Source organism: Tympanuchus pallidicinctus, unplaced genomic scaffold, assembly GCF_026119805.1.
Source record: "Tympanuchus pallidicinctus isolate F22 unplaced genomic scaffold, pur_lepc_1.0 scaffold58, whole genome shotgun sequence".
Lineage (NCBI taxonomy): Eukaryota > Metazoa > Chordata > Aves > Galliformes > Phasianidae > Tympanuchus > Tympanuchus pallidicinctus.
The window spans coordinates 198,987-214,267 of record NW_026294778.1 but is presented as its reverse complement, the minus strand read 5'-3'; the positions used below and the strand labels follow the sequence as shown (position 1 = coordinate 214,267).

The 15,281-nt window shown below is 54.0% G+C and overlaps 1 protein-coding gene across 1 annotated transcript in view; it reads left to right on the top strand.

The window, feature by feature from the left end:
• The first annotated feature begins 1,465 nt into the window (after positions 1–1,465).
• Positions 1,466–15,281, top strand: part of LOC128091986 (class II histocompatibility antigen, B-L beta chain-like) — an 83,755-nt gene continuing 69,939 nt past the window's right edge. Inside the window, exons 1-7 of the mRNA XM_052705415.1 lie at positions 1,466–1,583; positions 1,667–1,783; positions 4,183–4,251; positions 12,919–13,188; positions 13,292–13,570; positions 13,653–13,763; positions 13,864–13,893. Coding sequence (XP_052561375.1) covers positions 1,466–1,583; positions 1,667–1,783; positions 4,183–4,251; positions 12,919–13,188; positions 13,292–13,570; positions 13,653–13,763; positions 13,864–13,893 — 994 coding nt within the window. The remainder of the gene's footprint in view (positions 1,584–1,666; positions 1,784–4,182; positions 4,252–12,918; positions 13,189–13,291; positions 13,571–13,652; positions 13,764–13,863; positions 13,894–15,281) is intronic.

The window sequence follows — 15,281 nt, the reverse complement described above, 5'->3', positions numbered from 1 at the left end:
CAGATAAGGGGGGGAGGGGCTATGACCTCAGGATAAGGAAAATGGATGGAGGGGACAAACACGATAATCAAGAGATAACAAATTACAAGGTGAGAATGAGGGAGAGATTAAAGGTTGATGAGAATGAAGGAGAGATTAAAGGTTGGTGGGATTAGGATGCAGATACAATAATAAGCATCGAAGCATCACACAGATTCTGGAGTAGTTAGCCTACAAAGGGAAGGAATTCTTGGCGTTGGTGGATCAGGGATATAAGGCTGTGATGTATTTTCCATCATGCTCCTGTTAGCAGGATGCCCACCACTGCAATCGTGAATTAAAACTTCTTCACAACAAAGCCAGTCTGTGAAAAATCATTTATTTCTCACAACTGGAATTTGCAAACGTTTAATATGAACACGAGCCTGAACGTGAGCCAGCAGTGTGCCCAGGTAGCCAAGAAGGCCAATGGCATCCTAGCTTGCATCATAAATAGTGTGGCCAGCAGGAACAGGGAAGTGATTGTCCCCCTGTACTCAGCTCTGGTGAGGCTGCACCTCAAGTACTGCGTTCAGATTTGGGCCCCTGATTGAAAGAAAAACATTGAGGCCCTGGAGTGGGTTCAAAAAAGGGCGACAAAGCTGGTGAGGGGTGTGGAGCACAGGGCTGATGAGGAGAGGCTGAAGGAGCTGGGAACGTTCAGCCTGGAGAAGAGGAGCTCAGGGCAGAGCGCACTGCTCTCTATGGCTGCCTGAAGGCAGGCTGCAGGGAGCTGGGGGTCGGCTTCTGCTCTCGTGTAACTCATGATAGGACCAGAGGGCATGGATTCAAGCTGCACCAAGGGAGATTCAGTCTGGAGTTAGTAAATACTACTTTTCTAGAGTGGTCAGGCATTGGAATGGGCTGCCCAGGGAGGTGGTGGAGTCACCGACCCTGGGGGCGTTCAAGGAACATTTGGACGTTGTGTTAAGGGACACGGTTTAGGGAGAACTATTGCTGATGGGTGGATGGTTGGAGTGGATGATCTCGTAGGTCTTTTCCAACCTTGGTAATTTAGCGATTCTGTGACACTGCTACGAACGCTGCCAAGCCAGTGTCAGTGGTAAAGGCGCAAAGTTTGCAGTAAGCAAAGAGTGCTGTACCGCAGCCTCTCCCCCCGCTTCCCGCAGCGCTGGGAACGCTCCTCCCCATGGGACGGGACAGGAAGGGACGCAGCGCAGCCCGGTCCGGGCCGCATCCCCGGCTCTCAGCCGCCCCCACGCAGAGTTGCTGCAGAGCCCCCCCGGCCCGGCACCCACCGCCCCACGGCTCTGCGCCACAGCCACGGACGCTACGCCACTCACCCACCGCCGCTCCTCCCCGCCTGCACACCGCTTTCCGCGCCAAGCCCGATGTGATGTCATCATCGCGCGCCGGAACTTGGTGACGTCACGGAGCGGCGCCGCGCAGCCGGCGCGGAGCGGAGCGTTGGGAAGCAGTCGTTCAAATGGAAGCCGCGCCGCGTTTCTCGCATGTCCGCTGTCTCCGTGGACGAAGTGACGCCCGGCTGATGGCTATGATTCGCTCCCGCATCTCGCAGTTCCTGCGGGGACGGTCGCCGTTTGGTACGTCGGTCGCTTCGGCTTCTTCGTGCCGCCCCCGCGGTGCCCGGCTGTGGCGCAGAGTCCTTCTTCTCTGTCTTCCTCAGATCTTCCTTTCCACGGGTCGGTACTGGGGTCCAACTTGTTTCGTATCGTTATTGATGACCTGATTGAGGGATTTGAGTGCGCCCTCAGCAAGTTTGCAGATGGCACCAAGTTCGTAGGTAGTGTGGATCTGCATGGGGGTAGGGAGGCCCTTCAGAAGGGTCCAGATAAGCTGGATCGCTGGGCTGAGGTGAGTGCGATGAGGTTCAACAAGGCCAAGTGCCGGGTCCTGCATTTTGGCCACAACAACCACATAATAAAATACGCAGCGCTACAGGCTTGGGGCTGAGTAGTCGAATGACTGTGAAGAGGAAAGGGACCTGGGGGTGTTGGCTGATGCTTGGCTGAACGTGAGCCAGCAGTGTGCTCGGGTGGCCAAGAGGTCTGATGCCATCCTGGCTTGCATCAGAAATAGTGTGGCCAGCAGGAGCAGGGAGGTGATCGTCCCCCTGTGCTCAACTCCGGTGAGTACCTTGAGTACTGTGTTCAATTCTTGGGCCCCTCACTACAAGAAAGACTTCAAGTCTTATGAGGAGCGGCTGAGGGAGCTGGGATTGTTTAGTCTGGAGAAGAGGAGGCTCAGGGGAGTCCTCAATGCACTCCACAGCTTCCTGGAGGGAGGTTGTGATGAGGAGGGGTTTGGCCTCTTTTCCCAGGCAGCAGACAGGACCCAAGGAAATGGCCACAAGTTGTACCAGAGGAGGTTTAGATTAAACATAAGGAAAAGCTTTTTCTCTCAGAGGGCAGTCAGGCACTGGAATGGCTGCCCAGGGAGGTGGTGGAGTCACCGTCCCCGGCAGTGTTCAAGAGGCATCTGGATGAGGAGCTACAATATGATACAACTACAATATGTACTCTTAGGGGAGAAATAGGAATATATTCATTGATATAATGAAGATACTTGGTAGTGATTTAATAGTAACTTGACAAGATTGGAGATGACTGCAGTACTGCTGGTCTGAGTCCTGGGCATCATTTACTCCCAAAAGGGCTGGGGAGGGCTGTTCTTGGACAGGGAGGCTTGGAGGCTTGCTGATGTGACTCCCATCTACAAGAAGGGCCATAAAGAGGATCCTGGAAACTACAGGCCTATCAGCCTGACATCAGTGCCAGGGAAGGTCATGGAACAAATCCTCCTGGGAGAGATCACACGGCTCATGCATGATGTCCACAGGATCAGGCTCAGCCAGCATGGGTTCATGAAAGGCAGGTCGTGTTTGACCAACCTCATCTCTTTCTACGACTGGGTGACCAGACTGGTAGATGAGGGAAAGGCTGTTGATGTAGTCTACCTAGACTTCAGCAAAGCCTTTGACACGGTCTCTCACAGTATCTTTCTGTGGAAACTGGCTGCCCGTGGCTTGGACAGTTTTACCCTCCGTTGGATAAGGAACTGGCTGGAGGGCCGTGCTCAACGGGTGGTGGTCAATGGAGTGAAGTCTATCTGGAGACCTGTTTCAAGTGGTGTCCCCCAGGGGTCAGTGCTGGGGCCGATCCTGTTTCATATCTTCATTGATGACTTAGATGAAGGCATTGAGTGCACCCTGAGTAAGTTTGCAGATGGCACCAAGTTGGAAGGTGGTGTCGATCTGCCTGAGGGCAGGGAGGCCCTGCAGAGGGATCTGGATAAGCTGGATCGCTGGGCCGAGGTGGATGGGATGAGGTTTAACAAGCCCGAGTGCCAAGTCCTGCATTTGGGCACAACAACCCCATGCAGCGTTACAGGCTTAGGGATGAGTGGCTGTGAGTGTGAAGAGGAAAGGGACCTGGGGGTGTTGGTTGGTGCTGGGCTGAACATGAGCCCACAGTGTGCCCAGGTGGCCAAAAGGGCCAATGGCAGCCTGGCCTGCATTAGGAATGGTGTGGCAGCAGAAGCAGGGAGGTGATCGTCCCCCTGTACTCAGCACTGGTGAAGTCGTACCTCAAGTATTGTGTTCAGTTTTGGGCCCCTCACTACAGGAAAGACGTTGAGATCCTGGAGTGTGTGCAGAGAAGGGCAACGAAACTGGTGAGGGGTCTGGAGTACAAACCTGATGAGGAGCGGCTGAGGGAGCTGGGATTGTTCAGTGTGGAGAAGAGCCTCTGGAAGAGGCTCAGGGGAGACCTCGTTGCACTTTACAACTTCCTGAAGGGAGGTTGTGGTGCAAAAGGGTCTGGCCTCTTCTCCCAGGCAAACAGTAGGACCCGAGGAAACGGCCAGAAGTTGTACCAGAGGAGGTTGAGGTTGAACATTAGGAGAAACTTTTTCTCTCCGAGGGCGGTCAGGCATTGCAATGGCTGCCCAGGGAAGTGGTGGAGTCGCCATTCCTGGCAGTGTTGAAGAGGTGCCTGGATGAGGAGCCAGGAGATATGGTTTAGTAGCTTGTGTTACTAACAGGAATGGGAGGGGGGTTGGACTAGATGATCTTGTAGGTCATTTCCAACCTTGCGATTCTATGATTGTATGATTCTAGGGACAGCAGCATTCCCTCACACCTATCCTGCCGATTCTTACGTCCCAGCAGGCTCCAGTGAAACTCCTGCCTTTCACCTGTGACAATCGCAGTCTGCGGGAGAGCAACAAATGGCCACACCGCATCCATCTCAGGTAGGAGTGTGGGGAAGCAAGCAAGCGAGGGATGTGAATGCATGGGGAGAGGGAGGTGCCTTTCTCTTCTCTGCCAGCTGCTTCCCTGGGCCGTGGCAGTTCCCAGCAAGGAGCCTCTTTGCTTGCAGGAGCCCGTGACCTTTGCAGAGGTGGCCGTGTATTTCAGCAGGGAGCAGTGGGCGCTGCTGGACCCTGCGCAGCGAGCGCTGTACCGGGACGTGATGCTGGAGACGTACGCGTGCGTGGCCTCGCTGGGTGAGGGCTTTGCTGCCTTTCGTCCTTGTTAGGGCTCCTTTGGCTGTGTAGAACGACACTGCAAGCAGGGCTTAGAATAATTGCAGTGTAGTTACTTGTGGAGTAACGCGGCAGCACCAGAAACAAAATGTAGGTAAGTTTCTCATATGTTTCAGGAAGGATTAGCTGCTTAGAACTCTGAGAAATGGTCCAGAGTCACTGCTGGCAAGCAGCCATCAGCTGGGAGGGGTTGGATCAGCTCCTGCAAGCTGTCTTTGTGTGGCTGTGTTGCATATTGCTGCGTTGCATTGTGCCGCCGTGCTCCAGCAACCTGACAACTCTGGTTATTTGCCTTTTTTTTTTCCTTTTCCATTGAATTATTGCAAACCTTTATGAAGCCTTGGGCACTAAGCAGTTTGGATACAATTTAAAAAAAGAAATCCTAAGGTGAACATTAGAGAAACTGTTCCTGCATAATTTTCAGGTACGTCGAGGTCATGTTGGGCTCCAAAGCAAGCCAGTATGTGTTGGCCCAGTGTCATCCAGGCCCTTATTGTGGTTACAGAAGTTGGGAGGGACACCGAGTGGAGTTGTTGGAGAAGCAGCTGTGCCAGAATCATCGGAATGCTTTCACGTCCTCTGCTTCTGTATTTAACCTCCATGTCCAGCCCCCAAACCTATGGTGGTCTCCCTGCTTGAAGGAGAGGAAGACCCCTGGGACCCAGATGTGCATGTCCTGGAGGACATGGCAGGAGATCTCAGCCCAGGTGAGATGGTGGGGGACAGGAGGAGGTTGGGCTGACAAGAACCATCTTTGTCTGAGAAATAGTTTAGGCCTACTGTGTTATTTCTGGCTTTTCTCTGTCATCCAGCAGGACATGGAATCACAACTGTTGAGGAGGGTGTACAGAATTGTGATGTGACTGAAAGGCGGTGTGGAAGTGTCTTGGTGGAAGAAATCAGAAAGGATATCCAAGGGGATCTGAAACAAGTAGAGCACCTCAAGAAGCAACAGGGAAACCCTCCAGGAGAGACTGTGAGGAATCTCCTGGACTGCAGCACAGGTCAAAAACAGCCTGAAGATGCAAGGAGTAAGGAAGTGTGCCAGGAGAAAAGGCAGAACCCACGTGCTGAGTGTGGAAAAAGCCTGAAAAGCTTTTTAACCACTGTTGTGTATGCTCAATGAAGAGATTGTACAAGTGTTCAGATTGTACCAAAAGCTTCAAATGGAAATCCCACCTCGCCTTCCATCAGCGCATCCACAGAGGAGAGAGATCCTTTAGGTGTTCTGAGTGTCCAAAGAGCTTCAAGAACAGTTTCCCCCTCACCTGCCACCAGTGCATCCACACAGAGGAGAGACCCTTCAAGTGCCATGATTGTCCAAGGAGCTTTAAAACCAATTCCCACCTCACTGGCCACCAGCGCATACACAGAGGAGAGAGGCACATAAAGTACTGCGAGTGTGGGAAGGGCTTCAAATACAGCTCTGTACTGCAGTGCCACCAGCACATCCACACAGGAGAGAGGCCCTTCAAGTGTTGTGAGTGTGGGAAGCACTTCAAGTACAGTTTTGTACTGAAGTGTCACCAGCGAATGCACACAGCAGTGAGACCCTTTCAGTGCTCTGAGTGTGGGAAGGGCTTCAAATTTGCTTATCAATTACAGCACCACACGCATCCACACAGAAAAGAGACCCTTTACATGTCCTGATTGTTCAAAGAGCTTCAAAATCAATTCCCAGCTCACCTACCAGCAGCGCATCCACAGAGGACAGAGACCCTTTAAGTGTCATGAGTGTGAGATGAGCTTCAAATACAATTCTGTATTGAAGCGCCACCAGCGCATCCACACAGGGGAGAGACCCTTCGAGTGTCCCGAGTGTCCCGAGAGCTTCAGAACTAGTTTCTACCTCACCTGCCACCCATCATCCACACAGGAGAGAGACCCTTTAAGCGCATGTCAGCAGTTTGTGACGTGGTTTGGCCCGGTTCTGTGACTGGTGAAGGAGGAGGATCCACGGATCCATGCCCCAGAAAAGGGAGAATGGGAAAAGGAAAAAGGGGAAGGAGGAAAAGGGCAAAGGACAGGTAGACGGGCCTAACATCCAAACAGTGGCAGTGATCTGAAGAGGAAAGCTCATTTACTAGAAAATATATCAGAACGCAAGATAACACAATATAGTACAGTCTAATGGGATTTGGAGTTAATAAATCAAATAAAAGTGAGAGAGAGAGAGTGTTTGAAAGCTGAAGGTCTTGCTGTAATGCTGAAGGTGAGCACACGTGCTGCCAGGACGAGCAGAAAGTGAAAAAAGCGACATCTTGTGATGTGCAAACAGTTTTTATCTTTACCTCTGATGTGTGAATGGAAACACAGAGTCCCCTGGGGCATGTAGTTCTTCTCAGAACCAGCTACCCAGAGCAGTAACTGTAAATCCCAAAGCACTGCACACAATCACAGAATCATAGAATGGCCTGGGTTGAGAAGGACCTCAAAGGTATGTATTTTCAAGGCCCTGCCGTGGGCAGGGCGCCAACCATTAGACCAGGCTGCCCAGTGCCACATCCAGCCTGGATGCAATGGTGTGGAGTACTGGTGACAAAACATCATAAAACTAACACTGCATCCCTTATTCCACATTACTGTATCATGCTCAATATCTAAATACATACAGATCGTTCTCAGTTAGCATGTATCAACATGTAATTAACGTTGTAATAATTGTACTAAGCACACACACATGTACATACACGTGGAATGACTGAATGCACTCGGCCAACGTCAAATTCCCTTGTGGTACACATTGAACATCCCCTCTTTCTGCATCACGCTGAGCAAAAACAGTTCCACTGTGAGTTTTGCCCTTTCCAGAGGCTGCAAGGACCCACAGTGCTTTTCCCAAGATGCTCTTTATATGTACTGCAGGGACTTTATCTCCCTGTATGTTATGTAGGGAGCTGGGTTGGGTTGGACCATCGCCATTGACCGATCCTTGAGTGTTGACCAACCACGTGGCTTCTGCCAAGCGCTTCTCCCAGTGCTCAAATGTGCTGCCACCCATTGCTTTCAACACAGTTTTTAACAAGACGTATCATTTGATTGTACCAGAAGCTGGTGCATGATAGGAGATATGATAAATCCCCTCAATGCCATGATCTTTGGCCCAAGTGTTCACAAGAGAATTTTGGAAACGAGACCCATTATCTGATTCAATCCTTTCTGGAGTGCCGTGTTGCCACAGGACTTGTTTCTCCAGACCTAATATGGTGTTGTGGGCAGTAGCATGGGGTATGTGTATGTTTCAAACCACCCAGTGGTTACCTCCACCATGGTGAGTACAAAACGCTTCCTGCTGTGAGATCATGGCAAGGTGGTGGAATCAACCTGCCAAGCCTCCCCTCTGAGCTAGAAATAATTAACCCTTGTGTTGCCAGTTCAAGTCCATTTGAGCCGCCTTAAGTTTAGAGGCTTAATCTACCTGATGGTTATTTTGTTGTTCTTCAGTAGCCCAGTTCTTGGGCACGTGAGCATCTATGTGACACACCTTTACAACCATATTCTTTATTTGGGCAACAACGTCTTTCCACCGTTCAGCAGTTCAAATAGATGTACCCCTTCTTTATCAGTTGTTTTGTTCCCACTGCTTTCACCACCCCCATCAGGCATTTGCCACTATCCGTGAGTCACTATAAATCATTGGCCACCTCTCCCGCCCAGCAACATCTAAGGCCAGTTGAACAGCCCCTACCTCTGCAAATTGGCTTGATTCTCCTTTTCCTTTGGCGGCCTCTGCAACTTGTCATATAGGGCTCCGCACAGCAGCTTTCCATCTGCAATGCTTCCCAACAATAGGATACCATCCATCAGAGAACGGCTACTTTCATTTTCTGGTAGTTCATTGGATGATGGGGTCTCTAGCACACAGTACCTCTTCTGCTGGTGATGTTCCAGTCTTTTTGTCTTCAGGTCAGTCCACGATCACCTCTAAGATTGGTGGGTGACTGAGGTTCCCCGTTTGAGCTCACTGTGTAATCAATGCAACCCACTTACTCCAAGTGGCATCAGTCGCATGATGGATGGAGGGAACCTTTCCTTTAAAGATCCAGTTCAGCACTGGCAGTCGAGGTGCCAGAAGGAGCTGCATTTCAATACTGACTACTTCGGAAGAGGTCCAAGCCCCCCCATATGTGGCCAAGATTTCCTTTTCAGTTGGGGTGTAGCACTCTTCAGCCCCCCTGTATGCTCAACTCAAGAGGTTAGCCTCGGGTCTCCTGAGGCTCCTTGCCACTGCATCCAAGTGGGATCTTTCTCTCTGTCCCAAATGTAAGAAGAGCTTCTACCACAGCTCCAGACTGAGTACCGGAGAATCCATTCCGGGCAGAGACCTGGAAAGACAGAGTTTCATCCCGGGGCTGCAACATTATTGACAGCTGGCTAATCTGTGTGAGAGGTAGACCCTGCAAGTGTCTCACCTGCAGGAGGAGTTTCTTTGAGGGCTGGCACCTCTTTGCTCATGGGAAAACCCCATGAAAAACTGGAGAGATCGTGAGGATGACAGAGACCTAAGGATCATGGAAACCCAAACGCTTCCCACCGTACAGAAAGAGTTTGAAAAAACAAAGTGGCATCACTGGCACTCTGTCTGGAAAAGGGACTTACACCTGGGAGCTTCTGATGGTTTCTTTCCCTGTTAATAGAATACAATCTCTCCCCATGCCCAGTTTTCTGCTCTTCCTGTCAGCAGCTTTTTGAAGCCATTTCTTAAGGAAGTTCAGCTGTGTAGGGATGTCCTGTGTGCACGTGTTCCGCTCAGTAATTTTGGAGTCCACTGATGAATCGTGTAGAAGGGTCAGGAGAGCAGTCCAATGTCTCTTGGAGATTTAGCAAAAATGACCTGCATTCAGAAGAGGTCATCCTACCTGCAAGCTTTCACAGAGCAACCAGCCAATCCCTTCATCCTTGTGTCAGACCGCCGACAAGTCATGTGGAAGAGACCAGCCTTGGAAGTTAAGCTTGGTTTGCCCTGCTCCTCATACCCCTGATCACTGCATCCCTTCTGTGGCAAATGGCCTTTCTGTGCAGTGTGAAAGGGGACAGGGAAGGAGAATAAAGGAGCTGAGTTGTCCTGCAGCTTTTGTTTTCATTATGCTCTGGCCCTACTTTCTCCAATAAAAGACAAAGCGTTGAAGGACTGGGGAAGGTGGAAGGAGGTCAGACTCCAGATCCCTGCATGCTTCTGGGGGAAGGCACGTTTGGCACAAGGCCCCATCTCCATTCCTAACATGCGCACAGGAGGTTGTGCAGGGAGGGCTTTGTCACTCAGCCAGTTCTACCAGCACTTGTATTCACCCAGCAGCAATGTATGTCCTCTTTGTAACATGCGACCTCTGCACAGCCCGGAACTGGTGCAGCCTCACATACAGAGCTCCCCAGTAAACGAGCAGCTCTCCAGGTCTCCATCTGCGTGGTTGTTATGCATCATTGTTTTTCTGGTCTTGGTGTCCATCCAAAGTTGGAGGCACAGCATGTTGACGAGGCATCTGGATCTGCTCCACATGGAGTTGGGCAGGCTGGAGCACATTATAAATGTTTCTATAGCACTGCACACAGCATGAGGTGTAAGCAGGAGGAGCTAGAAGCTTTTAGCTTGGTCCTGGAGTTACAACATCCTCAGCATAAGCAAGGTGTGATGGAAAGGTTCTATGAAATGCATGCTGTGTGCACTGCATGGCTCCGGGCTCTCCAGGATAGGCAGGGCAGGTGAAACAGGATGGTGTTGCTGTACGTAATGGTGGGCTGGAATGCATGGAGCTTGCTGTTCCCAGTGACATGGCTGTGAGACTCCAAATAAGGTTTAAGGGGCAAGGCAGTAAGGTGAGAGTCTGCTATAGGCCACCCAGCCAGGAGAATGATCCCAATTAATCATTCCTAGGAAGTGTGAGAGAACAGTGAGGTGGATTGTGATCTGATTGACTGGCAGAGCTCGGAGGGTTGTGATTATTGGTTCAGAATCTGATTGCAGGCCTGTAACTAGCAGTGTTTCCCAGGGGTCCAATCTTGTTCAACATCTTCCTCGGTGACCTGGATGAAGGGATAAAGTGCACCCTCAACAAGTACAATGCTGGGAGGAGTGGCTGACATACCAGAAATCTGTGCTGCCGTTCAACAAGATGTGAACAGAACGGTCAGTTGGGCAGACAAGAACGTGATGAATTGCAACAGGAGGAAATATAGGAAGGGGGAGGAAAAACTGCCTTCAGCCATACAGGCGAGGGTTGACCTACTGGAGAGGAGCTTCCCAGCAAGTTTGGAGCTGGGGAGCGAGGGTCAGGGAACAGCAGGGTCATGCAGCATCATTTGTCTGCAGACAGAGCGCAGCTTTGCAGGACTGCCTCTGACATTTGGTCCCCACTATGGCCACGTCCCACTGCTGAGCTCCATGGGGGTCCCTACAGATCCTTGGGCCACCAAAGAGTGTCTGAGTTGGAACGAGGACACTGCGACAGGAACACTGGGTGATCATGGGGTGTCACAGCCAAAACACGACACAGTCATGAGGTGACCGTGGATAAGAATGTGGTGACAAATAGGTCAGGGATCAGAAGGGGAAAGTCTGGCCATCATAGGGTGACCATGGGTAATCATGTGGGTCACATGGGGCAAAGATGGTGTTGTGATGGGGTGACAAAGAGGTGACCACTGGGTGACCACAGCGGGGTATCTTTGGGTGACCACAGTAAGGAAGGGGAAGGACCACGGAGTCAACAGCTCAGCGAGTTCTAATTGAGAAGGGGACAGAGCAGGCTGTGCAGGGGCAGCAGGGAACGCGGTGACAACACAAAGGGAAACTCTAGCTCCTGGCTGGGGAGCGCAGGACATGCTGGTGGAGCAGCAGTGTGGGGCAGCTCGTAATTCAGAATCCCTGCAGGGAAAGGGAGGACCAGAGTGGTTTTCGGGCTCCTCTGAGCACAGTGATGTCACTGGGGAATGAGAAATTACCTGGAGTGGTTGGATCGGGGTGGCCTGAAACTGAGCGAGACGAGGTCAGCATGGTCACAGCTCAACACCACTGCATCCCCCAGCACAGCCCCAGCTGCTCCTGCTCACCTCCAAGAGCACTGAGACTCTGGTGTGCACCACAGGCCTGACCATGGCTACGGCCAGCATCGACACAGGCACCGTCCTCGTGCTCAAGGTCGTGCAGATGAATGGTGCCTGCAGCCACAGGAGCCCGCTGTGATGAGGCTGAGCGTCCCGTGTGCCGTCATAGCCCCGCATCCCCATCCTGACCCACACATCCCCTTATGTGGGTCCTGTCCTTGGGGTGCTTGGTCAGAGGAAGGGTGCTTGGACACAGCCCAGCCCCACTGCTGACCTGTGTCACTGCAGCGTTTGCAGCCCCGCGCAACAGCGCTGTGAGGTCTGGGAGGTCCGTGAGGGCAACCGTGGGTGACCATGGGGTGATGAAAGGGGACCACGGGGAGAACATGATGTGACCGCGGTAAGACATCAGAGGTAACAGCCCATAAGAATGGGGGGCAAAGAGGCGATTATCGGGGTATCTTGGGATAACCACGGGGAGAGCAGGGGGACCATTGGGTGACCATGAAGTTGGACCGTGGGGATCATGGATCAAAGGGGGGAGCGTGGAGTAAGCAAGAGGGTGCTGGAGCAAACAGCGGGTGACAATGAGAAGACGAAGGGCAGACAGTGGCATTTCTGTCAGGTGTCCATGCGCAGACGACAGGAGTAATATGAGCGGAACACGGAGTGAGAAAGGGATGATAAAGAGTTGAGCATGGTGCGAGGACAGTGAAACCGCGTGGCAACCACTGAGCGAGCGTGGCAATGTCATGGAGGGAGCACGGGGCCACCCGTGGGGCTCAGGCAGTGGTGGAGCACTGGGAGCGATACGGCTGTTCCCAGGCAGAGCAGCGGCAGCGAGCATTCCTCGGAGCAGACAGACAGACAGACACACAGACGGACGGCACGCAGGACGGCGCCGTCACGCCAGGGCTGATCGAGGTACCCGCAATGGAGATCTGCCCGGAGACGGGTGATGCTGCCCAGCCCAGGCACTCCCTGTTCCCTTCATCCTCCTCCCACAGCAGCCATGGGGAGCGGCCGTGCGGTGGCGGCCGGGGCCGTGCTGGTGGCATCGGTGGCGCTGGGAGCACGGCTGGCCGCTGGCACGCGGCCCTCGGGTGAGCGCGGAGAGCCGGGGTGGGGATGGTGCAGGCCGGTCCCTGCCGGGCTCTCCCGGCACCCATCCCAGCCCCGCGCGCGGCGTTCGGAGCCCCGGGGCTCCGGGACGCCAGCGGCACCGCAGCCGTGGGGGGCGCGGGGTGGGGCCGGGACGGAGCGAGGGCGGGGAGGGGCTCTCGGGTCCGGCGAGGGGCCGCTGCGCTCCGTGACGGCGCCCTCTCCCCGCAGCGTTTTTCCAGTGGAGCGCTACAGTTGAGTGCCGCTTCCTCAATGGCACCGAGCGGACGAGGTTTCTGGTGAGGCACGTCTACAACCGGCAGCAGTACGTGCACTTCGACAGCGACGTCGGTCTCTTCGTGGCCGACACGGTCCTGGGAGAGCCTTCTGCTCGGCTCTTCAACAGCCAGCCGGACGTGCTGGAGAAGAACAGGGCTGCGGTGGAAATGCTCTGCAACTACAACCACGAGACAGTGGCCCCTGTGACGCTGCGGAAGAGAGGTGAGTTCACGCGTCCGCACAGCTCGCGACGGGCACAGCGCTGATGAGCACACGCGGCGCTCTCACAGCCCGTCCCCAACGCTCTCCCTCTGTCCCCCGGCAGAGCCCAAGGTGAGGATCTGTGCGCTGCAGTCGGGCTCCCAGCCCCAAAGCGACCGGCTGGCTTGCTACGTGACGGGCTTCTACCCACCCGAGATCGAAGTGAAGTGGTTCCAGAATGGGCGGGAGGAGACGGAGCGCGTCGTGTCCACGGACGTGATCCAGAACGGGGACTGGACCTACCAGGTGCTGGTGCTGCTGGAGACCAGCCCACGGCACGGGGACAGCTACGCGTGCCGGGTGGAGCACAGCAGCCTGCGGCAGCCCATCGGCCAGCCCTGGGGTAAGGCCCCTCGCCCCTGTCGGCTCTGGGGGGAGTGGGAGCGTGGCCTTCAGAACCTGAGCTCCCCTTCCTGTCCCTGCAGAGCCGCTGGTGGATGTGGGCAGGAGCAAGCTGCTGGTGGGCATCGGGGGCTTTGTGGTGGGGCTCGTCTACCTGGCGCTGGGGCTCTTCCTCTTCCTGCACACTAAGAAAGGTGAGCAGTGGGGCAGCGGGGCTGTGCTCTGGGGAAGGAGATGGCGGCGGTGAGCTGTGGCCACGCTCGCTCAATGTGACCATGACCTCGTCTCGCTCAGTTTCAGGGCACCCTGATCCAACCACTCCAGGTAATTTCTCATTCCCCCAGTGACAGCGCTGTACCCAGGAGCCCCAAGCTCACTGCGGTCCTCATTTCTCCCCCTTTCCCTGCAGGGATCCTCAACTAGCAGCTGCTGCTCCACCAGCATGTCCTGCGCTCCCCAGCCAGGAGCTAGAGTTTCCCTTTGCGTTGTCACCGCGTTCCCTGCTGCCCCTGCACAGCCTGCTCTGTCCCCTTCTCAATTAGAACTCGCTGAGCTGTTGACTCCGTGGTCCTTCCCCTTCCTTACTGTGGTCACCCAATGACACCCCACCGTGGTCACCCAGTGGTCACCTCTTTGTCACCCCATCACCCATCACAACACCATCTTTGCCTCATATGACCCACAGGGTTACCCGTGCTCACCCCACACTGGCCAGACTTTCCCCTTCCGATCCCTTCACTCTCAAGCCATTTTTCCCCCTGAGACTCCTTCCTAGCAACCCTGTGGTCACCCGATGTCGCCACCGTGTTCTCAGCATGCCAACCCATGTCCTCACCATCATTACCCCGCGGTCATCCCGGAGACACACATTCTGCACCCACTTTCTCACCCATCTCCTGGCTGTGTTACGCTTAGGCCGTGACACCTGGCGATCACTCGGTGTTCCCATCGAAATGACCTCGCAGTGTTCTGGTTCCAGCTCAGACACTGCGAGTAGCACGCTGCTTTTTTGGCTGTTGCTGAGTGATGGAGCGCTCCTGAGGCCGGGCCGGGCCACGGAGAGGGGAAGAACCATTGCCATGATGACGTGGAGCCAGGACAGGTGTCCTCATCCAAGCATACATGACGCCATGCGGAAGGCCTTAAAGCTGTGTGGAGTTGGGCAGAATACAGACGATGCTTGACGCTCGGGGATTGGCTGGGCGTTGGGTGGAGGGCGCTGACACGTCTTGCCCCATGGCCACCCCATGCCCACCTCTTCACAACCTCATTCCCACCTGACGCTCCTCCCCGTGATCCTATGGTGTTTCCCTCTGTGTTCCCTTCACTGTCATCCCGTGCTCAGCCCGCGGTCGCCCCACGGCCTCGCCATGATCCCACCCCTCGTGATCACCGCGTGTTCCCTGTGTCATCCATCGCTGAGGAAAACGCTGCGAATCGTAGATTTTTAAGCAGGCAAAGATCTTTGTGATAGCAGCAAAGTCTGTCCATCATTGCAACAATGGGCCCCTGCTGGCCAAAGGCAGAAATTGCACAGCAGTCCATTCGTTCAGTTCCATCCCCGGGTCCGACGCGGTAATTCCTCTCCTGGCACAGGTTGGTGGAGCTTCTCCTGGTCACCATCTTCCCGACGCTGTTGCCACAATAGAAGGTCTGGTACCAACTGGTTGTTTTTAGGTATGGCCTGTGCTTTCCTACACAGGTAGGAGGGC